At 43.8% G+C, this 27029-nt stretch overlaps 1 protein-coding gene across 10 annotated transcripts; it reads left to right on the top strand.

Moving 5' to 3' along the window:
* The first annotated feature begins 3677 nt into the window (after positions 1–3677).
* ZBTB24 (zinc finger and BTB domain containing 24) lies at positions 3678–26083 on the top strand. 10 transcript variants are annotated; one of them, XM_053590393.1, is made up of 11 exons: positions 3687–3785; positions 5679–5784; positions 6723–6828; positions 7024–7099; positions 8461–8609; positions 10274–11250; positions 13253–13420; positions 13926–14009; positions 14655–14738; positions 23078–23159; positions 24145–26083. In XM_053590393.1, the coding sequence occupies exons 6-11, from the start codon at positions 10302–10304 to the stop codon at positions 24866–24868; spliced, it is 2091 nt and encodes a 696-aa protein (XP_053446368.1). In that variant the 5' UTR covers positions 3687–3785; positions 5679–5784; positions 6723–6828; positions 7024–7099; positions 8461–8609; positions 10274–10301; the 3' UTR covers positions 24869–26083. The 10 variants fall into 10 exon arrangements, with proteins under 10 accessions (XP_053446361.1, XP_053446369.1, XP_053446368.1 ...); XM_053590385.1 differs by having other exon boundaries at positions 8411–8609; XM_053590387.1 differs by lacking the exon at positions 3687–3785 and adding an exon at positions 4681–5544 and having other exon boundaries at positions 8411–8609.
* Positions 26084–27029: the final 946 nt, after the last annotated feature.

The raw sequence follows: 27029 nt of genomic DNA, 5'->3' as shown, positions 1-27029 counted from the left end.
TGCCCTGAAGCAACTCCCACTCATTCCCCAATGACTTACTGTCAGGGAGCATCTACCTCCCAGCCAGAGATGATGGTTTTCAAGGGGCCCCTGGTGATGCCCTTAGGAGTGCCAAGTATTACAGGGGTGGCCATGACCTTCACTGGGCTTCTAAGGATGTCCCCCACTGGGCTGCCCACTTCTAAGGATGTCCCCCACTGGCTGCTGATGGAAGAATGCCTATGATGTCCCACGTCGGGGTCCCAGCAATGCCTTATTCTGAACCCTCAACAGCACCTTCTAACAGAACCTCTTTAACACCTGAGATATTATTGGCACCAACCACACCTGCCACTGAGGCCACAGATGTGCTCCCTTCTCTGGAGCAGATGTTGTCCCCCAGAGATCCCCATAACCATGGGATGTCCCAGCTGAGACCCAATCATTGCTGGCATTAGAATCTCGGGACTCTATTATGACTCAGCCAGACTCCCAGGTTGGCCCCTTCCTGCCTGAGCAGCCCTACCCTGCTCCACAGAGAGCAGAGCCAAACTCAGGGGCCCAGGAAGGGGCTCACAGGTGCAGATCCTCAGCTCCAAGGCCTTCCTGCTGCCCTTACGAGAACTGTGGAAAAGCTTATCCCAAGCGCTCCTACCTTGTGACTCACCAGCGTAAACACACAGGTGAGAGGCCCTACAAATGCTCTTGGGAAGGGTGTGTCTTGGCTTTCTACCGTTCTGATGAGCTTGCACAACATACGCAGATACACACCAGACATCGACCATATAAATGTGATCACTGTGGCTGAAAATTCATGAGATCTGACCATCTCAGGCAACACCGAAAGATTCATCAGCAGAGGCCAGGACCCTCAGGCCCACAGGTCCACGAGAGAAAGACGGGTGGTCCTCCCCCAGATCCTGCCTGTTTCTGAGCAGCTCGTCTCTTTGGCGACTTGAGGAGGACATTGGACTGGGGCAGATAAGGACAAGCCTCCTATAACTCCCACCGCCCACCACAGGTACCGAAAACCAAGCACCAGATTTTAAGGGGCTGATCCTGCCCTGCTCTCCCCTGAGTTGACTACCATGGCAACTGAGGTACTTTGTAGAACCTTATTTCTGGACTTGGCAGGCCTGAGAAGAGAACTTGGCCAAGTTATCAAGTGCAGACATATCTGCTTCAGAGGTGGTCTCTCCTCTAAGAGATGGTGTTTTCTGTAGGTGTTTCCTGAACCCAACTTGCACCAAGCACAGAGACATGATGAATCAGGTCTGGTTTCTATGCTTAAGGGATCATCTTGGCCTAGAGGCTGATGATCCCTTGGGGGAAAGAAGTTGCCAAAAAGGAGGGTCAGCAAGGCTTTCTGGCAGAGGTGACCCTTGAACCTGGTAATGCGACAACATCTAGTAATTCCTCAAATGTGGAAATAAACTGAAGCAGCTGAATGAAGAGGGAAGAGGATTCTAGACTGAGGACACCAGATCTGGCAGCTGCTCAGAGGAGAACCAGCCTCAAGTTCCATTCATTCAGCAAGTGTTTTTTGAGCCCATCACATAGAGCTCCAAGGCTGTGGGGACCCATAGGGAGGAGTATGAATGACCCATAGTGAGTACAGCCCTCAGCCCCCCTCCAGGAGACATTTGGAGCCCAGGACTTGCTGGGATTGAGGTGACACAAGATGTTGCTAGAGGTACAGGAGGAGGTAGATCTACTAGGGCTGTTTCCTTTTCCCCTGGCTGTCTTGTGGCAGAGGGAGTAGACCTCAGCACACCCCAGAGAGGAGAAGCTGAAGTCTGGGGGTGTGCCTGGCCCAGCTCCCCAGTGCTTGAGTGTAGCCACCCCCAGTTGCACCCCCACTGTTGCTCAGCCGGCCTATGAATTAAAGATTTAAGTATAAATATGTATGCATAAATGAAAAATAAAAATGAAACTCAAGGGCAGAAGGGGCTTGTTTGTGATCCATTCACTGGCCCCAGGGATTGAGGCCTTGAGCACCTAACATCTCTTTCATTCTTTTCCATGGAGCAGGCCATCTCGGATTGGTCGGGCAGGGCTGGTCTCTTTCCTCCCCTATCTGGCTCACACACAGCCCTGAGGGTGGGGTCAGAGGCCAGATTGCCCATTGTTGGAAGGAAAGATGAGAGATCTTGTCATTGGTGACCTATCATTCACTGAGGAGTGGACAGAGAGAGAACCAGGATGGGCAAGGGGCATTGTAAACAGTGGCTAAGCAGGCCCTTGCTCTTGTAGAGGTCACAGTCTAGTGGAGGGCATACGTTAGTAGAAATGTATGAAGATACAGGGAGAGCAGATACTAGGATGTGCTGTTGTAGTGCAGGGGTGTTAGGAAGACAGTTCTTGGAAAGTGGTTTGAGCTCAGAGTCTGGATAACTAGGAGTTAGATAAAGGAGGTGAGGTGGTGATTGAAATAAGTCTCTTTACCCAGGTTATCCTATGGGAGGCAGTGCTGAGCCTTTTCCAGTATCACCCAAGGTGGGATGGTGGGTGGGTAAGACCTTGACTCCTAACTAAAAAGGGCAGGATTTGAATCCTCCCTCTGCCATTTCTTGGCCAAGTAGCCTTGGGCACTTTACTTATCTTTCTGTTGCTTCTACAGCAAGAGAAATGAAATTAATCCTGTTTTAAGGTGTTTTCTTGGGCTGTAGTTTGGAAATTGCATTAGAGTAGTGGTTTAAGGGACAGGAATGGATTTTAGTGCTTCAAAGGTGGCTTCAGGCAGGCTAAAAATTGATTAATTATTGGATTTGGTTGGTGAGAACATGGTCAAGGGTGACTCCCAAGTTCCTGGCTTGTGTTATTAATAACACAGAAAAAGGATGCATGAATTTCATTAATTTCCTATTTATTGTGATGTTTTTCACACATACAAAAATATTTCGTATGTGTTCTATTTGAAGGATAATAAAAATAAATGTGTTTACCTCTTAAGTCACTTGAGAAAAAGAATTTGCTAATACAATTAAAGCCTTTGAGTTGTCCCATTTGCTTTCCAGAGTTAACTGCTATCCTGAATTTTGATTAATCTTGCCAGGGCTATTTATTCTTATCATATATGTATTGATTCCTAAATAATATAGTGATTGGTTTTATATGGTTTGGAACTTTGTTTATTCTGTTTGGGGTTTATTGAATTTTTTTCGATTCAAAGGTTTATAGTCTGAATAAAATTGGGAAAATTTGAAAAAAAAAAAGAAAGGGGGCAGGAAAAGGCGGCAGCTGTGAAAATATTATTATTAGCATTAGATAATAATGGCAATAACGCCCAGAGGATTTCATTCTTTCACCGTACATTCAAGAACTTAATGCCACACTGGCGTCTGGGAAGAGAAAAAATTGATTAAGGTGTCGGTGAGAAGTTACTGCTGAATACAAAATGAAGCTTCCCCAAATGCAAAGTTTCAACGTCGTTCCTGTCTCTTGTCCCCAGTTTAACGCAAAGAACACACCTGCCTAGGCTTTCCCAGCCGTGCAGCGTGCCCCAGGCGCCGCGCCCCGCCCAGCCCTGTCCAGCCCCGCCCAGCCCCGTCCATCCCCGCCCACAATCCCCGGGGCCCCGCCTGTACGCCCCACGAGCCCCGCCCCACGCGCAGCTCCGGCTGACTTAGACGAGTCCGCGTGCCACGTGGTCTGGGGTCAGCCGCTGCGCTTCCGGGTTGGCGGCTGCAGCCCTGGGAGGAAGCCCAGGCGGAGCGGAAGACTAACGCTGGCCTGGCACTGGGACATCTGCCAGGCTTCCGGGTGGGCGGGCTGCGACCCGAACCCCGCTGGGCGCCACCTGAGAGGTAGGTCCGCCGCGCCCCTGCAATCAGTGGGCTCGAGACCTCCGGCTGCGTCCACGCCTCCCGGGCCATATGCCCATCAGCGGGCTTGGGAGTCCTGAGCCCCGGGTTCGGGGGCTTCTTCCTCGCCGCCCCTTCTTGCTCTGGTGGCCCGGGGCTCTGGGGACTCCACGCGACTGGAGCCAAACTGGTAGCTCCACGCCACCCTTCCAAAGCGAGTCCGCTTACGACTTACATTAGTATTGTTTCATTGCAGCTACCCCAAATTCACTTTGCACGTGTAAATTTCTCTGCACCTTTTTCAATATTTGTTCTCACAGACGAAATGGTTAATAACGTGTAAAATGGAAGCAGCGTAGTTCTTCCTGCAGTATTTGTGCAGCCTTGGAAAGTTAGTGCTGGGAAGGGTTAAGGGATGGTTGATCCCATTCCTTTCTTTTAGAGGAGAAAACAGACTCTGAGAAGTTATGATGGCGGCTGCTGTTATTCTTAAATAACCATTACTGGCAGGGTGCTGCTGGACAGGCCTTGGCAGGGCCAGTATGAGTTAGCCATCTGGAGTTTATTCACTTGCAAGGCCTTCTGTCATGGATAAAGCTAAGAATCGGATTCTCTAAGGACCATGGTGCCAGTCAAGGACCCAATGCATTCCATACACTAAGTGTGTACGGAGTGGTTAATAACGTTGCTGATGCTTGCTTTCACTGGAGGTGTCCTCACTGCTTTCCGGAATTGCTGGCTCTTCTGTCAAAGTGAAGTTGTTGATCTCTCATCTCTTTCACTGTTGATTGGTTTGAGTGACAGGCAGACAGACTCCTTAGTCTAGGGACATACTTTGTTGCCCAGGAAGAAACCATTGGCTGAGCGGCTTGTTGAGTACAAATTCACCTAGGGCCCTGGTGAGACAGGTGAGACCTGGATGTACCTCCCTGCTGCTCCTAGAGCCGAAATACTTTTTTCTGGGACTAGGTAGTGTAGGGTCCTCCTCTTATTGTCACCTCACATCTATAAAGAGATTATTTCACTTTATTCAGGTGCACATGGGCTAAGTCACTCCATCTGGTTGCCTAGGTGTCTAATTTCTGTGAAGCCCAGTCATGGGGGTTCAGTTAAATGTTCCCATATCCCATTAGGTCATATCCTATCTGATTGGCCATCTTATGGGTACCCACCTATGATTAAGAGAAAGATGAGATTTTACTGTAACAGCCTTGATGCCTGGCCTGGCCTTTGTGCAATCTTGATGATGATGATGATGATGATGAAAAATGTCCATTAAATGGATCCTTAAATTACTATTCTATAGTTAGAGCTATTTTTTTAAAGATCAGGGAAATAGGACAAGATCTCTATGTTCAAGCTTTTATTTCTGTTTGTGTACACACCTGTGATTTCGAGTGTACCACCTGTTTCTGGCTGTGCACACATTTGTTTGGGAGGGCACTCTGGTTTTGATTTCAAGTGCACTCCCTTGTCTCTGCTTATGTACGCGCCTGTTATCTGGTCTGTGTATGTACCTTGGGGTACACCCCTAGTTGTAGGTACACTGATTAGCAGTGTACCTACTAAACAGAAGTGCACCTTCTGTTTCTGTGTCTGTGTATACACTTGGTATCTGTGTATACACCTGATATTTTGTCTCTGTGTGTGTATACGCCAGGAGGGAAACCTGTTGGGGTGAATCCTGTCTGATTGTGCCACTTGGGTATTACTCTCTGAATAAAAAGAAATTCGTGTTCTACTGTAACGCTGTTTGGCACAGGTATGTTTTGGGCTCTGAGGAAAGATGGCCTTTGAATATCATGCTATTTTACAGCTTGAATTTGTTTTGTCAAATATCAAAAAAATAAGATGAAATTCCATATGTATAGCTATTTATGTCTTTACATAATACAGAGAGAAGAAGGGAATATTCTAATGGTTCAGAGAACGGAGAAGGAAAAGTCATCCTTTCCTTTGTCAGAAGAAAAAGGTTCAGGGTGAGGATGATTGCTGTAAGCTGGTAAGCAAGATGAATGAATACCCCCATGCTTCTGTCAGCTTCAAAAGGGGAGCAGAGAGAGTCAACCCCTCCTTACCGAAGAGAAGGGGACCTGGAGGTGGTATCTCTATCTAAAACCTATGAAGGAACTCTGTTTAGCCAGGGAGCCAGCCACAATGATGAAATAATGAAAAGCATTATTTTCGATGCTTTCTTTTTACTTTAAATTTGAGGTTTAAACTTGTTGCACTTTTTTTTTTTTTTGCAGTTTTTGGCCCGGGGCCGGGTTTAAACCTGCTGCCTCTGGTATATGGGGCTGGCACCCAGCTTGCTGCACTTTCTGATCTGCACTCTGCCTGCTTTAGTTGTCTTCAGTTTCCAGAAAAAGTGTCTCTTTTGACTCCCTCCTTCCCAGTTCAGATCCCGACATTAGAGAGGGACAATCTACCTTGACAGTACACTTCTTCTCCTAGTTGGCTCCTGATATTTAACATAAACTCCAAGAGCTTGTAAAGGAGCTTCAGACTTTACAAGTGGAATTTTAAACTTGGTCTTCAATGGTCTTTGATAACTGGATGGAGACAAAGAAAAGCGGGAGAAGAGACGGGCCAGCAGCAGGCCCCAAGAGCAGAACATACCTTTTCAAATGGTTGCTGACACTATGGTAGCAATTTTTAGGGACAGAGGTACTCTGGAGACCCAGGCAAGAAGACATCAAGAGTACGCCCTGCTTTGGGGACTGTACCCTGCTTACTCTGCAGCCAACTGGTCTTTGTGAAGAGAAATGCCCCAGGGACCAAAGCTCATGCCAGAATGGCAGAGCTCCCCTGAGCTAGCATCCTCCATACCCATGGACCCTCTAGGACTACTTTAGTCTGATGGAAAGACCCCAGGCTCAGAACAAGCTCAGCTTCATGACACGGGGATGGCTGAGTCTTGGGTAACTCTCTCTGTTACAGGTAAACAAACTAATTTTAATAATACTGGAACTACTTCCTCTACTCTCCCTGGATTTGAGGGACCTACCTCTCTTGCCCTCTCCTATCTCCATCTTCAGAGTAGAAGGTAAAGTACATCCCCCATGTGTATTCCACAGCTTCTCTGCCAGCTGGGAGATCATGCACCCACTGTTTGAACAAAATCTCTAGGTTAAGTTGAATACCTAATTCCTTTAACACCACAGGCTTCCTTTCTCACACTCTTAGAGAAGCTTAACTGTACACAGACTTCGTATACAACCTTCTTGTTTCTTTTTTCTAGGATTAGAGTTAAAGTAGAAAGAACTGGCCAGATGCCATGGCTCGCACCTGTAATTATAGCACTCTGGGAGGCTGAGGTGGGTGGATTGCTTGAGTTCATGAGTTCTACTAAAAATAGAAAAACTAGCCAGGTTTGGTAATGCACACCTGTAGTCCCAGCTACTCATGAGGCTGAGGCCAGAAGATCACTTGAACCCAGGAGTTTGAGGTTGCTGTGAACTAGGCCAGTGCCATTGCATTCTAGCCTGGGGCAACAGAGTGAGACTCTGTCTCAAAAAAAAAAAAAAAAAGAAGAAGAAGAAAGAACCGGTAAGTAGAGGAGAGAGAGATGTGGAAAAAAAGACATGGACATGAAAATGTGTTTCTGGTAAGGAAAGATAAAAAGAAAGAAAATAATTTTATGTAAGAAAGAAACTTGTGTAAATATTTTTGTTCTTAAACAACTGGTAATCTAAGAAAAAAAATAGGACAAAAACTAGGCTTAAACACATCAAAAAATGGTTGTGTAAGTCATGAAAGCTCATGAAATGATTTTAAAAGAATTTGGCATGTAATTAAGTTGGTTATAATGAAAGGGGCATCTCTAGGTAAAACAAGAGTTTTCTGTTCTCAGTTTATAAGTTTTACATTTGAAGCTTCTTGGATTTCTGTTCTTATACATGTCTTTAAACTAATGAGTAGGGTGGCGCCTGTGGCTCAGTGAGTAGGGCGCCGGCCCCATATACCGAGGGTGGCGGGTTCAAACCCAGCCCCGGCCAAACTGCAACCAAAAAACAGCTGGGCGTTGTGGCGGGCGCCTGTAGTCCCAGCTGCTCGGGAGGCTGAGGCAGGAGAATCGCGGAAGCCCAAGAGCTGGAGGTTGCTGTGAGTCCTGTGATGTCATGGCACTCTACCGAGGGTGGTTAGGCGAGACTCTGTCTCTACAAAAAAAAAAAAAAATTAATTAAAAAAATAAATAAATAAACTAATGAGTAAATGCATTAAAAGTTCAGAACTCAAGGGATCAGTCTGCCACTGTAGAGTTAAAATGCAAAGTTTGTAACTGGTTGCTAAGTTTATAGGTATCTCAAGATAACATACCAGCACTCAGCAGAAAACCCAAGGTCAATTACTCATTTGAAACTGAAGAGAAAAAAGGGTCCTCTTTACTTTTTGAAACACCAGCCACTTTTCTTTCTTAATTGGCACTACTGCGTCTGGCTCTACACTAGCTAGACATATTCTTACCAAATGGCTTCTTTTGATTTACGTTGTATTCCAAGACTTGATTTCTTCCCTTCCATTTTTACTAGAAGGTGGTCAGGGGAGGAGCACCAGCTATCAACTAATTCTAATTTTCAGACTCTGTATTTTCAACTGCAAAACAAAATTTATTTCTTCCCATTTAGAGGCTTTCTGCTTAGAGATGCTGATCACCACCCTGTATTGACATCTACAGCAACAACAACCAGACACCCATCTGCATGAAAACGACCATGCTTATGAGCAACTGCACCCCCTTTACCACAATCCTCTGGACGGACATCTACTTCTGCCCTGACAGAGCTGATTGCAGAGCCCACAATTCAGCTGGAAACAGTCAGAATGGTTAGCAGCCATTTCCCCAAAATTGGCCTCTGCAAATCAGATGGGAAATGTTAGAGTAAGCAGTTAGACATGAATAGGGTGGGTAGCAGATATCGTTAGATTATTTTGGCTATTTTAGACTGGCTTTAGTTGGGTGCACCTGAGTTTTCATGGAAATGAGGCCCATTGAGAGCTTACAAGTGGGCTGTTTTAAGACAAGCTAATCAGTACCCCAGGAACTTTCTGACATGGATAGGCAGATGTGGTCATATGTCATACTAATATGAGTTGTTCTGAAAACAGCCTGATTAAGACCCTAGGGAGGTAGGCTGGTTCCAGTAATTCTAGCATTTGGGAGGCTGAGGCAGGTAGATTGCTTGAGCTTAGGAATTCAAGATACCACCACCCCCCACCCCCCACCCACCTTCCACCCCCTTCTCTTAAAAAAAAAAAAAAAAAATAGCTGAGTGTTGTGGTAGGTGCCTAAAGTCCCAGCTACTTGGGAGGCTGAGGCAAGAGGATCTCTTGAGCCCAAGAGTTTGAGGTTGCTGTGAGCTATAATGCCAGGGCACTCTACTGAGGGCAACAAAATGAGGCTCTGTCTCCAAAGGAAAAAAAAAAAAAGAGACCCCAAGGAGGGGGCTGCCAAGGGAGAACAAATGACTTGTTGAGGTAGTCCCCAAGGACTAACCAGATGTTTGGTCTACAATAGAAGGTCTTTAGGACACATAGTTAAGGTAACAATGTCCCAAAATAAACTACCCTTGTTAACATAATAAAGATCATACCCATCAGTGCCATAACAGTTTACAAGTATCACGACAACACCTGAAAATTGCCTTACAAATCTAAGACAAATCTCATAGATACGAGATATGAGATCATACCCATCAACACCATGACAGTTTACAAAAACCACAACAGCACCCTGAAAATTACCTTACAAATCTAAGGTAAATCTCATAGATACGATGGTGGCCACTATTATCCAAGTAACCATTACTGGTAGAGTGCTGCTGGACAGGCCTTGGCAGGGCCAGGATGAACCCATGTACTGTCATCTGGAGTTGTTTATTCACTTCTAAGGACTTCTGTCATGGATAAAGCTAAGAGACGGATGCTCTGAGGACCATAGTGCCAGTCAGGGACCCAGTGCATTTCGTACACTTGGTAAAATAGTCACTAAGGGTGAATTTAGTCTAGAGTAGGAATGCTTTGAAGATTAGGAGAATATTTTGTAACCTATGATGGGGACCTCTGTTTAATGCATACTGTGATGGTTAATAACATGGCTGATGTTTGCTTTCACTGTGAGGGTATAAAAATAACAAAGGGAAACAGAGCAAAGCAGTTCTTTGAGGAGGTGTCCTCGCTTCTCTCCAGAGTTGCTGGCTGTTCTGTCAAAGTGAAGTAGTTGATCTCTTATCTGCTTCACCGTTGATTGGCTTGGGTGACAGGCAGACTGACTCCTTGGTCCAGCAACAGTTATGTGGATAATGGAAAGTCACCCATCTAGGTAGCAGTGTGACAGGAATGAGAGCTCAGAACTACTCTTTAAAATAGATTTTTTTTTTTTTAAGGTAAAATTCAGTTAACTGTGTGACGTGAATAGTAGGTTCATGTGGGCTGAGATTAACTTTTTAGACAATGTTTTCTCCTCTCTCTATATTTTTTTCTTATTTCAGATTTAAGCCTTCTTGGCTTCTAAAGAAAATGGCTGAAGCATCACCAGCATCTTCTGAGCAGCTTGTTGTACACTCAGACTCTCACAGTAACACTGTCCTGGCCAGTTTTGAGGATCAGAGAAAGAAAGGCTTCCTATGTGACATTACTTTAATCGTGGAGAATGTGCATTTCCGAGCCCACAAAGCCTTACTTGCTGCCAGTAGTGAATACTTCTCCATGATGTTTGCAGAAGAGGGGGAGATTGGCCAGTCCATTTATATGTTGGAAGGCATGGTTGCAGACACTTTTGGTATCCTGCTAGAATTTATTTACACAGGTTATCTCCACACCAGTGAGAAAAGCACAGAACAAATCCTGGCAACTGCTCAATTCTTAAAAGTCTATGACCTGGTAAAGGCTTACACAGACTTCCAAAATAATCATGGATCCCCAAAGCCAACAACTTTGAACACTGGGAGTCCAGTGGTTGTTATTTCTAATAAAAAAAATGATCCTCCAAAGCGGAAACGGGGAAGACCAAAAAAAGTGAACAGTTTGCAGGAGGAGAAATCAGAACTGGCTGCAGAGGAAGAAATACAGCTAAGAGTGAACAATTCAGTTCAGAACAGACAAAACTTTGTGGTTAAAGGAGACAATGGTATACTGAATGAACAGATTCTGATAAAAGAAGAGGATGAATCTGAGCCTGTTTGTGAGCCAGGTAGAGTGGAGGAAATGTCAACTGAAAAAGATGAGAACTGTGATCCCAAGACCCAGAATGGACAGGACAACCAGAGTCGGCACAGCAAAAGGAGGATTTGGAGATCAGTCAAACTTAAAGATTATAAACTTGTAGGGGATGAAGATGACCAGGGTTCAGCCAAGAGAATTTGTGGGAAGAGAAAGCGCTCTGGTGGCCCTGAGGCCCGTTGTAAAGACTGTGGCAAGGTCTTTAAGTACAATCATTTTCTAGCAATCCACCAGAGAAGCCACACAGGTAGTTGTCTTTCAAAGGTTAATTGCACTGTGTTTCAGAATTTGGAGTAGTAATGATAAGAATAGCTTTACTTTATTGTGCAACTTATACGTGACAGGTTTTGTAATAAGGCCTTTAATTTTCACAACCACTCATAATATCCTCAGGGTACAGATGACGAGACCAAGTTCTAAAGAATTTAAATGGGTCACCCATTTATAGGGACAAAACTGGGATTTGAACCTAGGTGGCCAGATTCCAGTACACCTCTTACTTGGAATTGTTGGTTCAAGGCTTTCATGTCCAGGTATCAAAAAGCAACCCCATTTGTTCTGCTTTCTGATTCTTGAACATTCCTTATCTTGACTGTAGCCGTGCTTTTGCCCAGGTCTGTGTGGACAGCTTTCTTACTCAACCATCTAAGTGTAAATTCTTTCTCCCTTTTTGGTCCCCTTAGCCCCATCCAGGCAGATAGACCTCTCTGTGATCTTGGAAATATTCCATAGCTGTGTTTTCCAGGTATGGATTTTGAGCACTTGAATTGTGGCTAGTGTAATTGAGAAACTGAATTTAAATTTTAGTTAATTTAAATTTGAATGACTACATATGGATAGTGGCTACCAGATTGGACAGCGCAGTCCTAACCAGACATCCCTTCCTGCTCTGCGTCTCTTGGATGCTTAAGTCACTGTGTTTTAGATCAGGTTATGGTTGTCACTTGTAGTATCTCTCAGCTTAATTGTAAAGTCAAGTGTAGGGACTGGTGCTTAAATCTTCCCTTGTCATCCTGAACCATCTGTTGCTGCAGTTCTCAACTTGCAGGTTAGAATCGCCTGGGGACCTTCCAAAACTACCATTTCAGAGGCCCCACCCCAGAACTTCTGATGTAATTGTCTACAGCAGTATTTTTCAACCCTTTTTGTCCTGTGACACACTTGAACCTGTAGTTAAACTTCCATGGCACACTGAAATTGTGTTGATAAAAAAAAAAAAAAGGAGTAAAGAAAAGAATATATTTACTGTACTTTGAATGTCTTTTGAAAATAATTAATGATCTTTTAAAAATTTTTGTGGCACACTGGTTGAAAATCACTTGGTCTAAAGCCTTGGTACTTTTGAAAGCTCCCCAGAGATTTTACCTACAGATAAGTTGAAAACCCTGAATTCTGTTACTTAGAACAAAGTAGATACTTGAGGAATATTTGAGCTGTAATAGGTTGTACTTTGGTTATTTTTGTCAAAGATTCATATGCACATAGGTTAAAGTTAAAGCGTTCTACAAGACTTAAGAATAAAACAGCATGGAGGCTCTTCCCATTTGCCCCCAGTACAGATGGTCCCCTACTCACAATAGTTCAACTTACAATTTTTCAACTTTCCAATGGTGCAAAAGTGATATACGTATATTCACTAGAAACTACACTTCAAATTTTGGGTTTTGATCTTTTCCCCAGCTAGTACTTGGGAATGATATGGTATGATGCTTTCCTGCAGTGCTAGGGGGCAGCAGTGAGCAGCATCTGCAGGTCAACCACAAAGGTTAACAGCCTGCTTAACCCATAAGTAGTGGATTAGGTGCACTTTTTGACTTAAATATTTTCAAATTATGATGAGTTTGTCAAGTTATCACTCCAACTTAAATCGAGGAGCATTTGTATTCTGAAATTTTGTAGTCACTTTAGTGTGAATCTGTTTTCTTCCATTTGGGTAGCTACCAGGTAGATTAATATAGTTTGGAAGTTATCTTTCAGTTCCAGAAAATTTGCTTGAAATGTTTCAGAGATGATTGCCTCCCCTCTGTTTTCTCAGCTCACTCTTTCCAGAACTGCTGTTTGGATGTTGAACCTCCTGACCGATCCTCTTAACTTTTTAACTTAAAATTTTATTGCTGATTATTGTCTCATAAGTTCATTGGCCTTTTGGATGTGTACCTTTTAAGAGAAATACCTTTATTTAATTTGGAAAGGAACAGAAAGATGTACAGATTCTTGCTTACACTGTGCTTCTGGGGCTCTTATTTCAGGGGAGCGACCTTTCAAATGTAACGAGTGTGGAAAAGGCTTTGCCCAGAAGCACTCCCTCCAGATCCACACGAGGATGCACACAGGCGAGCGGCCGTACACCTGTACTGTGTGCAGCAAGGCTCTGGCCACCAAGCATTCTCTGCTGGAGCACATGAGTCTGCACTCAGGTAGCCGGCTTGCACCAGAGGGCCAACTGCCACCAGATTCCCATGACCTGGGGTGGACATTACCAAGACCTCATTTCATTCCCAGCCTCATTTCATTCCCACGTGAGGTTATTGAAAGACAGAATTATACACCTGTCAGAGTGTAGTTTAGAGGTCTGCACAGCACTGCTTCTTAAACTGGAGCTTATAATCTGGCTTCTGGGAGTTCAGTGTGCAAACATGTTTTTTTAAACCACCAGAGTTTAGAATTCTTTTACTTTGAGTACCTTTGGGGATAACTTAAATTCTCTAATTCTGCCCCAATTCCCGCCACTCCCTGTTGCCTTTACAACCTTTGCACATTTATGTTTCTGCAGTAGACTATGAAGGCTTTGGGGTTTGCAGACAAGTCACTTGTATCTTTTGTAGAAAATGAGGACCTGGGCCCACTGCGATATTTACCTTATTAGCAAGTACTCTCTTTAAGGGTTTTTTGCATGTTTTAGTGTTGTGGTTTTTTTGGCAGGACAGAAGTCTTTTACCTGTGATCAATGTGGAAAATACTTCAGCCAGAAAAAACAACTAAAGAGCCATTACCGAGTTCATACAGGTAAAATAAAGTGGAAGAAAATTTAGATTGATGGGGAAGAAATACAAATACAAATTGTTTCTGAAACATTAGGTTCATATTGTAGATGATAAATGGGTATTTAGGAAAGAGTCTTAGATAGCGATCTAAATGAGATGTTCTTGTGGTATTCTGTGCTACCTATGAATTATTTAACTTCTGATGCCTCACACTGAATCCCGACAGAGTTGGTATCTTTCCAAAATGCCACTTGTCCAAGGAGTGGGCTTCAATTGACTGGTTATTAGTGGTGCCTGGACAGAGGCATCCTCACCCCATGACTGTCAACCCAGGCTTTCTCCCAACTGCTTCTCCCCATTGTCTTTCTTTTTTGCCAACTGGTAAGAAATGAACATGGGCTGGGAGATTATTTATCACACCAATCACACCAGTGCTTAAAGGAAAAGGATTAAGGGTAAGAGAATTAGAAGGATCCCAGATCTCAGGGGAAGAGTGAGTTGAGTTGCATAGGAAAATAATAACTGTCATTAAATTAGTAAAACCATTTTATTTTTAAAGTACCATATTTAAAGTGATTATTTTTCAGGGAGGTGCTTTAACACAAATCACTGAAGAAATGCAGGGAGAACATACATGCACTGACACTTTTTTTATTGTTGCGACAAGGCCACTTATTACCGGAATGCAGCCACTGCCATCGCAAATTCATGGATGTGTCTCAGCTAAAGAAACATCTGCGAACACACACAGGTAAAACTCCGCCTCACCCATCCTCCCCAGTACACCTGACATTTTCAGGAGCTCAAGGAGAGAAGGTCTCCTTGTCCCCTCTTCAGCCTGTGTTTGGGAATGTTTATTGTAAATTGGATGGGGTTTTATAAATAGATTGCTGAAAAGCCCAAGGCAGAATGCTATCAGCACTGTCTGAGAAAATCACATCCCTTTGTAAGTTAGCAAAACCTACAAAAGGAAATCACTTACTGAGCACTATTCACATGTGAAAATTCATTTTATACCACAAAATAGTCTGAGTCTGGTTCTGTACTTCACTTTTAATGTAGCATTGAAAATTGTAAAGATAATTTTCTTTTTTTTAATTTTTGGCCGGGGCTGGGTTTGAACCCACCACCACCGGCATATGGGGCCAGTGCCCTACTCCTTTGAGCCACAGGAGCCACCCTGTAAAGATAATTTTTTTAGAAAAGGAAGCAAAATGAAACACACACTAAAGTAGCATAGATACTGAGAATTTTTTCGCTTTCTGCCCTAAAACCAACACTTACAACTTTAGCATCACCACCTCCAGAAAAATCAGCATGAGGGATGAAGAGGAGGCAAGATTAAATAGAGCAGATCAAATTTTTTTATTTAAGGTCAGAAAAGTAAAAATATGGGTTTTTCACACCTTCTGGTATGGAGCACATACTAAAAATAAGCCTGTTGGATTTTTTTAAGAATAACTTTCCATTACAGATTGATTATTTAATGATTCTATTTAATTGTCTGCTAAAATTCTGTATCACATTGGTTTATGGTGCTTTGGACATTTGGGCATTTTTTAAAAAAATAAAGTTAGTAAATGTGTCATAGGGGATGAATTTTATGAAAATGGTCTCCAAACGGTCTTTCTATAGACACTATCATTAAGAGGTTCTATGAATTTAATTAGTTCATTGAACACACGTTTATTGAATGGTTACTGGGAGCCAGGCCCTGCAGCTACCATGTGGGGTGGGGTGAGGCAGTGACGAGACACAGAGGCCCATTGAGAAGCTGTGGCAATAGTTGGGGGGTTGGCACAGTACAGTGGCAGTGAAAGTGGTGGCAAGTGGTCTAGTTCTGTATATATTCTGAGGAAGAGTTGATGTGATTTGCTTATGATTGGATGAGGCAGAAGCAACTGGAAGGACTTAGATTTTGGACCCATCGGGTCTGGGATAGCTAATTTCTCCCCACCCCCACCCCACAGGGTCTCTCTCACTGTATTACCCAAGCTGCGGTGCAGTGGCTGTTCCCAGGTGCAATCAGAGCTCCCTCCAGCTTTGTGTGATCCTCCCATCTCAGCCTCCAACATATAGCTGGGACTATAAGCACAAGCCTTTGTGCCAGGCACACTTGTGGAGTAGGCATTTGGATGTTCAAGTTAAGGGGAAAGGTACAGGCAGAGCTCTGGGTTTACAGACACATACACATGCCTGTAAACAGTGTATGGAGTTGCGTTGGGGCTTCCTGGGGATGTGGTGGGTGGGGAAGAATAGAGGTGGCTTGGTCATGCTGAGCAGGGCCGGAGAGGAGGCACCTGCCTTTGGTTTTGCCTCCTGAGCATAAGTAGGAGTAAGGATTTTGGTCTTTGTGTGTAGCAGTTGGCCTCGAAGTGGAATGAAAGGAACAGAAGTCCTACCTGTACAGATCCAGTGAACCATTCTCAGCTTGTCTACCTTGAGGAGAAGCAGAAAAGGAGACAAGAAGATGTGTGATAGATAAAAAGGGAGATAGAAGGGACTCTGCAGAGTGGTCGGCATGGCCTAGAAGTAAGAAATCAAATTCTTAAAAAATATAGGGGGCTTGGCGCCCATAGTTCAGTGGTTAGGGCGCTGGCCACATACACCGGATTTGAACCCAGCCTGGGCTTGCTAAACAACAATGACAACTACAAAAACAACAAAAAAAATAGCCAGGTGTTGTGGTGGGTGCTTATAGTGCCAGCTATTTGGGAGGTTCAGGCAAGAGAATCACTTAAGCCCAAGAGTTAGAGGTTGCTCTGAGCTGTGACACCATGGCACTCTACCAAGGGCAACATAGTGAGACTCCATCTCACAAAAAAAAAAAAAAAAAAATTGGTGCTCTTCAGGGGCAGGTAATGTGACCCATCTGTCCTTCGCACCAGCACGGAGAATCTGCTTGATGCTAGTGTTGCGAGGCGTTATGTGCTAGTACCGTGCTCCCTGGGTATTGAATGGGGCCAGCAGGAGAAGCACTGTTGTCCCTGAAGGGCCATTCTTAGTTGGAAACCAAGACTGTCATTCCTCTCTTAGATCTTTGTGTGCACACTCTCTGGGTTAGATGTCCTGCACCAAATTGCTAAGAGAAGTTGAAGGCAAGTCAGGTGTTCTGTCCCTGAGAGGGCATTCTGAGTTGGGGAGATAGATGGATGAGATTGCAACAGAGGCAAGGTGTCAGGTCGACATGCAGGGCTGGTGATGTTGCCATGGCGTAGGCTCTTGTGCTTACGACTTATTCCTGTATCTGAAGCTGGTCAGACTACAGGGACCAAGTCAAGCCAGACAAACTCCTGAGATTGATACAAACCAGAGAATGTCTCAACTAAGAGATTACTCCTTTCTTTTCTCCTTTTTTTTGAGACAGTCTCAGTCTGCCACCCTGGTAGAGTGAGTGCTGTAGCATTGTCCCAGCTCACAGCAACCTCAAACTCCTGGGCTCAAGTGATCCTCTTGCCTCAGCCTCCCAAGTATCTGGGACTATAAGCACCTGCCACAACACCCAGCTAGGTTTTCAATTTTTAGTAGAGATGGGGTCTAACTCTTGCTCAGGCTGATCTTGAACTCCTGAACTCAAAGGAGCCTCCCAGAGTGCTGGGATTACAGGCATGAGCCACTGCCCCCAGCAGATGACTCCATTCTGTTGCCCACAGAACCCCTTCCTAATATCAGGGTACCTGTATACCTAGTTAATGATCAGAGGATTCCTTGGTGAGCTAGGGTGAGTCAAGGGAATTAGCCAGGGAGAAGCCTGGTGAGGGACCTCTGACCCTACAGTGTAGTCCCCCACCCCTCTAGCATCCCTGTCCCCTAGATGGTGGTAGATAAGCACCTATTCTACCCAGCAAGCTCCCACTCACTGCAGATGGCCCTGCCTGGTAGCATAATACAGTTAATTAAACTGCAGTTTTACTCACAGCTTTCTTTGGATTGGATGAAGCTTCCTAAATCTCCTTGACTGTGTATTGGGACCATCCACTAATGCTGGTCTTTCCCATCTTCCTGAGATCTGGGGACCCCTAATCATTGCCCCTGCAGAGTCTAGATGCTGTCTGATAAGAATCTCAGCATAGCATGCTAAGAGCCACAGTAGAGGTGTGAGCACAGGAAGGGAAATGGCTCAGAGTATAAGGAATGATAAGTAGACAGGTCTAACACTACATTAACCACAGAATCATTGAAGAAAAAGGAAGGTGTGGGAGGGAGTTGCCCATTAGATGAGCAAATATGTGAGGAAATGCCTATGTTTTATGTACAGCTGGTGGGAATATGATTTGGGAACTTTGTGGGGGAAAATTTGGTAATATTTATCAAAATGTAAACTGCCCAGTTGTGAAAAATAGGATTGTTTATGATGTCATAAGCTTAAAATCTACCTAAATGTCCACCAGTGAGGAATAGATAGGTACATTTTGGGCATTATACACAGTGGAACACAACACAAGCCTTTTTTGGGTGGGGGGTGGAGGGAGACAGAGTCTCACTCAGTCACCCTGGGGTTGAGTGCCATGGCATCATAGCTCACAGCAAGCTCAAATTCTTGGGCTCAAATGATCCCCTTTGCCTCAGCCTCCCGAGTAGCTGGGACTAGAGGTACCAGCCACAACTGCCAGCTATTTTTTATTTTTATTTTATTTTATTTTATTTTTGTTTTGTTTTTGGCCAGGGCTAGGTTTGAACCCGCCACCTCCGGCACATGGGACTGGCACCCTACTCCTTGAGCCACAGGCGCCGCCCATGCCAGCTATTTTTTAAAGACGAGGTCTCACTCTTGCTCAGGCTGGTCTTAAACTCCTGAGCTCAAGCAGTCTGTCGTCCTCAGCCTCCCAGAGTGGACAACACAGCCTTTTACAATGGTGGTGTGGCTTGTAAACAAGACGCACAGGTTATCTCACAGTGTCAAGCTGTGTACTCGTATGTTACAGGCACCAAATGATTTGTCTGTGAAGATGTTGTTTTTTGTTTTTTGTTGTTTTTTTTTTTAATTTTATTTATTTATTTGCAGTTTTTGGCCAGGGCTGGGTTTGAACCCACCACCTCTAGTATATGGGGCCGGCGCCCTACTCCTTGAGCCACAGGCACCGCCCATCTGTGAAGATGTTTATCACAGCGTAAATTGTTTATCTCAATGGAGGAGACTGGGGTGATTATTATGTTCTTTATACTTTTCAATATTTGATTTATTTTGCAATGAACATGGGTAATTTATTTATTTATTTATTTTTGAGATAGAGTCTCACCATGTCATCCTTGGTAGAGTGCCGTGGCATCACAGTTCACAGCAACCTCAAACTCTTGGGCTTAAGTGATTCTCTTGCCTCAGACTCCCAGGTAGCTGGGACTAGTGCCTGCCACAACCCCCAGCTATTTTGTTGTTGTTGTTGTTGTTGTTGCAATTGTCGTCGTTTAGCAGGCCCGGGCCGGGTTCAAACCCGGCTCCCTTGGTGTATGTTGCTGGTGCCGTAACCACTGTGCTACAGCCGCCGAGCCTTGGGTAATTTTTTAAGAAAAACAAAGCTGTGTTCCACGTGGGAGGCAGATGCTTAGGAGTGAGGTGTGTGGAGCTAAAGGGCCAGTTGAACGTGCAGGCAGAGGGAACTGGACGCAGTGCTGTGACTGCCCTGTCTGGCTGGGACAGGGGTGGGCTGTTCACCAAAAAGGATACTCCAAGTCTGAGCTGATGGTATGGGAAATCCAGCTGTGATGCCCAATAAGCAGCCAGTGGTTGGTACTACCTGGCTCGGCTTTGGGATCCACAAGTCATCACGATAGAGTCAGGAGGGCCCAGGGAGGGTGGGGCACCCTGGAGATTCTTCAGTCGTTCTGTCAGTGTCCCCTGGCATGGGACCTTTAGTCACCCTTGTTGCATGACCGGAGACGCGAACAAACAGCAGCTTTGCCATGAGTGTAAACTTGCTCCTGTAATTATTAAGTCAAGAAATAGACTACATGAAATTAGATGGAATATAGCGAAGATCTTTATTTAGGGGTTTGATTTTATACCTTTCTAGTCATGTACACACTTAATCTATTATCTGTTATTTTCACCATTACCTCAATTTACCTATCTGAAATCAACTAAAAAGGAAATATCCTGTTACAACATCAACACAATCACTTTTGCAGTAAACATTTTCTTCTAAACACTAATCTCCGGGCAGGGGTGTAAACAAAATCATAAAGAAGAAAGTAGCCCCTTGGTGTGTGTCACACTTTTTGGAGGCAAGACATGATTGCAAGAGGGACTTTACCTAACAATTGCCATCAGTGTAACCTGGCTTATTGTACCCTCAATGAATCCCCAACAATAAAAAAAAAAGAAGAAGAAGACAGTAGCCACAGGGGAACAGGGTTAATGGAAAAATATCTTCAAGCATTCATTCAGTTTACTCAGTATGAAGTAGTGACTGTGTCTTCTCAGGGCAGAGCACCTATAGACCTCTGACAATATGTTGTTAACATACGTCAACCCTCTGGCCCATGTCTCTGAGGAAGGGTAGCATGCCCTTTGATCTCAGGCTTCACAGGGTGTACAGCTTCAGAGAAATGGCTTATATAATAACTCCAGGGAAGCCAACTCTGCGTGTAGCCCAGGGGGGTCCGGGTCCCTTAAGCCTCTGGAAGAAAAGCAAGTCATTTTAAACTCACACTGAATTTACCTTGTGTGCTTGATGGAGGATATGTTTATTTCTAAATATTATCCTACAACCTTCATGTTCTCTTATCACCATTTAATCCTTCTATAACACAAGTGTCCTGGTCCTACTGCCGCTCAGGCCCTAACCCCTCACCTTCTCGGCCTTCTGTCCATCTGCCTCCTGCCCCAGCCCACCCTTCTTATCACTCCCAGGTTTAGTTTCTTAGTACTTTTGTCATGTCATCATTCTGCTAAAGGCTCCACAGGCCCTGTCCAGTCTTTACAGCTCTGTGTGGCCTGGCCTTGGAGCGCCACCACTCAGAGTGAGTCCTTGTGTCTCCCCGTCCACACCATGTGGCCATTCCAACACCGGCTTCTTAGTCATACTGTTAATGTTAGTGCCCTGCTCCAGGCTTCTCTCCAGTCTGGCCAGATCCTGCTTCCACTCTCACCCACCATCCCATCTGCACTGAGTACTGTTGGGGCACTCATTTCAAAGTTCAGTCAAGGTCAGCCCCATGTGACTTGATTACTGTGTAATCTCCCCTTGCTTGATGGTCTGTTAGTGTTTCAGAAGTGAATGCACTTAAAAAGGAATGAGTCTCTCAACTGAAGGTGGTAGAGCTATATACACAAGGGAGCAAATCAGAAACCAAGGAGGAAGAAGACTTCTCCCAGATTCAGCTTGGTTAGAAAAATTTGTCTTACTTTTCTGCTCAGTCCTTCAGAGATTCAGCTGCACAATGTTGTTCCTGGGAAGAATTTCCATTATTTTAAACATTTGCCCTTTAAAAACATTTGCCAACAGACTTTCTGAAATGTAAACCCAGCTGGAATTGAATGAAATAATTAATATTGTTAGTGTTTTCCATGAAGAACTTTACAATAACAAGCATATAGCAGGTGCTTTGTCTCTGAATCTGGAGATAAACAGCTGAGATCAGAAAGCTATAGACAGATAATAGCAGTGGCCTGGTCAACACAGGAATGGCAAGTAGACAGGAGTCTTCGGCCTAGTTGGAGCCTGGAGAAATGTCCTGCCTGAATTTTCCAGTGGATGCTGTGAAAGGGAAGCTCACTTCAAATTGCACTTATCCCTAGCTGTTCTCTAGATAAGCAGGATTTTGCTGTTTGCTTTTTTAAAAAATTATTTCCTCAGTTGCATGGGATCACTTAATATTCTATTTGCTTGGTTGATTTGGTTTTTTTGAGACAGGGGCTCGCTGTGTTCCCTAAGCTGGTTTTTAAATCTTGGGCTCAAGTGACGCTCCCTCCTCAGGCTCCCAGTTAGCTGGGCTAGAATACACATCACCCCACCTAGCTAATTTTATTTTTGGAGGAAATGAACAACCTGTCATTGTAGGGGCATTGTGCAAACTAATACTGAATAAGCACTTCTTGATGTCCGAGAGGTGCAGTGGGGTCTGGCACAGTCCTGACATCCTGTGTGGGCCTTAGTTCACCCTGTGAAATTCACACATCAGCAGAGTTTCTGGAATGGCATTCCACACTGGGGTATTAGGAGTGGACGCACTTACAAATCACCTTACATCAGAAGGGACGATGGATAATAAATAGCATACACAGTGTATGAAATGGTGATGGCATTGTGGAAAAACTAACTAATAAGGGGTGCTGAGGGCAGTCGGGGGTAGTGCGAGTGCTGTCAGTGGTGATGGAGTCTTACCGGTCAAGCAACTGCGAACAGAAACCTGAAGGAGATGAGGCAAGTGAAGCACCTTGGGAGACACCCTGAAATGAGGTCAGGGAGTTTGGGGTGAGGAATAGGGATGATTCCCTGTAGGCTAAAGGCTGAGCTTTTATCACAGGATGAGAAACCATTAGAGTGCTTGCAGTCCAAGCGTAAAGTGATGCAGCTCGGCAGCAGCCCCGGCTCTGTCGGCCGCGTTGACGCTGGGTGGCAGGAAAGCCAGAGCGGCAGCAGAGGCCCCAGAGGAGGCCGGCAGTGGGGTGGCATGGACCCGGCACGGCTCTGGAGGCCTTGAGCAGCGGTCTGATTCTGGGTGTATGTGGAAGACAGACAAAATTGTGGGTAGTACGGAAATCACCCTAGTGCCCAGGAGTCCTTTTAGGCACTAGGGTCAAGGGGACGAGCTCACCAAGCAGCGAGCCAGAGAACAGAAATTGCTATTATATGGGGGGGGGGGGCGGCATAGAGATAAATATGGTGCCTGCCTTTGTGTCCTGTGTGTGAAAACTTACCTCCTTATTTCAGTTTTTAAGGGAAGAACCATACCTTGTGCTCTCTCTGATCCCGTGGGCACTTAGCACACAGTGCTTAGGTCCAGAGGAGGTACTTGGAGAGTGCCTCATTCATTCACCGTACGGTATTGCCCTGTTCTTTTGAAATTATGAAGTTGTAAAGTACTTTTTGTTTTACTTGAATGTGTATTTCTAAATGGTTTCCTTTTTTTTTTTTTTTTTTTTGCTAGGTGAAAAGCCATTTACTTGTGAAATCTGTGGCAAGTCTTTCACAGCAAAGAGTTCTCTTCAGACCCATATCAGAATCCATCGGTAAGGTTTTGCAGCTGTTTTTCTCATGTAAAGGTCTCATTCATTTATGGGCTTTCAATAGGATGACATGTTATCTATATACTCCAAATTGATCCTCCGATAGAATTTTCCATGTAGTTTATTATTTTGGTTCATCTTTACAATAATGAAAGAATCAGGAATAACTAATTGTGACGAGTTAAAGTCTGTATTATTGATTTCATTTATTGACTTGACTCGGCCAGGGGCTGGTCCACAGCTTAAATCTTCAGTCAAAGATTAGACAATAAATGTTAAATTTAATCTGTTTTGGATAAATGTTTTGTTCACACAAATTATTCCAAGGCTGAACTTAAGAGTGCATCTAACACCAGATTATTAGGGCCTGCTGAAATTTTTAAATTGATGTTAATCATACATACTTATTTGACCATTAAGAGTGAAAATTGGCTATGGGTACTAAACAAAATAAAAAGGAACCAGCACTCTGGGAAGCCAAGGTGGGTGGATCGCCTGAGCTCATAAGTTCAAGACCACCCTGAGCTAGAGGGAGACCCTGCCTCTAAAAATAGCCAGGCGTTGTGGCAGGTGCCTGTAATCCCAGCTACTTGGGGGTGGGGGGGTGGGGGGGTGCTGAGGCAAGAGAATCACTTGAGCTCAAGCGTTTGAGGTTGCTGTGAGCTATGAAGCCATGGCACTCTATCAGGGGCAACAAAGTGAGACTCTGTCTCAGAAAACAAAAGAACTATAGATGTATTGAGTTTAAATATTTATTCTTTTATCTGAAATACAATGCTGTGGAACCATAAAATTTTATCACACGTAGCTCAGCCTCATCTGCCATCCTTCCCCAGGCACCACCCCCACGCTTTTTTTTTAAGATCAGAAATCCATGGAAATGTGACTTATGACTTGTAGTCTAGTTAATTTTCCTCTATTCTAATGTTCCTCTAAATAATCAAGAAGTAATAAATAGGTATTTCCACTTATATGTATTTTCTTGTAGAGGAGAAAAGCCATACTCATGTGGCATATGTGGCAAATCCTTCTCTGACTCCAGTTCCAAGAGGAGACACTGCATTCTACACACGGGCAAGAAGCCTTTCTCCTGTCCTGAGTGCAACTTACAATTTGCTCGCTTAGACAACTTGAAGGCCCACTTGAAAATCCACAGCAAAGAGAAACATGTGCCAGACGGCAGCAGCGTTTCTGGCAGTAGTAATACTGAAGAGGTCAGGAATATTCTTCAGCTACAGCCATATCAACTCTCTACCTCAGGAGAGCAGGAAATTCAGCTTCTTGTAACTGATTCTGTAGATAATATCAATTTCGTGCCTGGTCCTAGCCAAGGAATCAGCATTGTCACTGCAGAGAGTTCCCAGAACATGACCGCAGACCAAGCTGCAAATCTCACCCTGCTCACACAGCAGCCAGAGCAATTGCAGAATTTAATTCTTTCAGCTCAGCAGGAGCAAACAGAACACATTCAGAGCCTCAGTATGATTGAAAGCCAGATGGAGTCCTCACAGACAGAGCCAGTGCATGTAATCACACTATCCAAGGAGACCCTGGAACATCTCCACGCCCATCAAGAGCAAACAGAGGAGCTCCACTTAGCAGCAAGTGCTTCAGATCCGGCTCAGCACCTGCAGCTGACACAGGAGCCTGATATGCCGCCACCCACTCAGCATGGGCCCCCGCCCACCCCACTTTGCCAGGAGCAGAGCTGACCTGTAAACACGGTTGGCTGCTCAACTGGGCTCTTCTCATAAACCAGCTAGAACTGTGTTGTGAATGCTTGAAGTCAGGCTCCCTGAAATGCTAACTCACAGATCCTCCCATGAGAGATGTGATAGCCAGCTGATGTTTATAATGCTTTCCCTACAGGCAGCAACATGTGTGATACATGCGTGTATCATGTCACATCTATAGTAATGATTTGGATTTAGCATTTCAATATTGATGAATGGTTTTCATTTTCATGTACTACATCTCTTAAAAACGGGGTCTTTGGGGGCATTGATTTAGACTTTTCTGTAAGTATTAAATGTTCACAGCCATAGGTCATGATCTTGCTGACCTTTCCAGTTATACTTCTAATCTTTAGAACGAAAGGAAGTCATGTTGGTTGTTGAACTGGGCAGAGTTGTTCATTCTACTTTCTTTTCTTAGGCAACACAGTTATTGCCACTACAAGTCAGGGATAAATATTGACAGATCACAATGTTTGGGGAATTTGTACTTTTAATAACTTCCAATCCCCTAAGAGCAGTCCTGGATTTCTAAATCTTTGTGTGGTACAGTGGGCACATTGTGTTATACTTAAAGGAAGAGTAAAGCTCACAGAAATTAATGTCTAATAACTCAAATTCATATAACAAAACCAAAAGTAGACAATTTTTTAAAAATCTGAATTCAACTTTTCTGAGAAACATGAATTTACATATTCTTGGAAAAGCAGGTTATCAAAATTTTAATTAAAAAGTCTAAAATATGAAATTAGATCAAGGCATTCATCTGAGCCTGGTGCAGTGGCTCATGCCTATAGTACTAGCACTCTGGGAGGCCAAGGTGAGAGGTTGGCTGAGCTCAGGAGTTTGAGACCAGCCTGATTAAGAGTGAGCTCAACCCCATCTCTACAAAAAATAGAAAAAACTTAGCCAGGCATGTTGGCATGCACCTGTAGACCCAGCTACTCGAGAGACTGAGGCGGTAGGATCACTTGAACCCAGAAGTTGGAGGTTGCTGTGAGCTATGATGACACCATTGTACTCTAGCTCAGGCAACAGAAGGAGACCTTGTCTCGAGAAAAAAAGAGACATTCACCCCAAATAATTATGAATTTTTGTCAGAAACTGTATTTAGTTTTATGGTGAAGTTTATCCTGGAACATAAAATTTTATTCAGTGTAATTTAAATGTTAAATATACTCTACTGAATTCTGATTGATCTCTTGAAATTTTTGATCCGTGTGTTGTATCTGATAACTTTTTGGAGATGGACACTTACTATTATCTATTTTTATTGCAAACTATGTTAAAGTCCACAACATGGACATACTATTTTTAAAAGTAATATCTTCCCCTAATCTTAAAAATCACTTTTGAGCCTCAGAGACTTAGTAACCAGTATGTGTCTGTAATTGTTTGATTTTAAATAATCTTCAAAGGATTAAGTTAGGTTTGGGTTAGGTTTTAATTGAATTTTTGACCACTTTCTCTCATGTAAACTGGTAGAGGATTTTTGAGGAAAAAAGGTAGGTATTATATATCTAAATTAATAGTGCTTGAGTATAGGGTAAGTACTCTAAAATCAATAGAGTGTTCAGTTGTTTTCTTGTTTTAGACATCTTTGATTCCACCTAAATCAAACAGATTCTTTGGAGGTTAAAGTGATAGAAAATTCTTGAGGTTTGAGAGAAGGTGAAAACATTTGGTTGCATATTTACTATTATATTTAATTCACAAAATTTCCAAAATGATAACATATATTACATGTATCAATCAAAGTAAGGTTAAATCTGGCCTGACTAGGGCAAAGGTGTAAGTTTTACAAATTGTTAAATCCTAAGTATTATTTCAGGTTCTTGAGTTAGTTGTTTAAACTGTTTAACTTTATTCTTAAAACACAATGTTTTGACTAGCTGTTCAAAACTTGCTGACCCACATTTTCTCCAGAAAATACACAGTATGAAAGAGAATGAATTTTAATCACCCTGGATAGCTAGGTAATTATTCAGAAAGTACGGTAGACCCTCTTTAAGTTGACCACCCAAGGGACTGTAACAAACTGGCCAACTTTAGAAGGTGGTCAGTGTAGGGAGGTGATCAACCATGCAGGTTCTACTATAACTACCTGGCTTAGTGCAGTGTACCTCGGCACTAAGGGCTA

Source organism: Nycticebus coucang, chromosome 5, assembly GCF_027406575.1.
Source record: "Nycticebus coucang isolate mNycCou1 chromosome 5, mNycCou1.pri, whole genome shotgun sequence".
Lineage (NCBI taxonomy): Eukaryota > Metazoa > Chordata > Mammalia > Primates > Lorisidae > Nycticebus > Nycticebus coucang.
The sequence above is the reverse complement of the archived record's forward strand: the minus strand, read 5'-3'. Positions and strand labels throughout refer to the sequence as shown.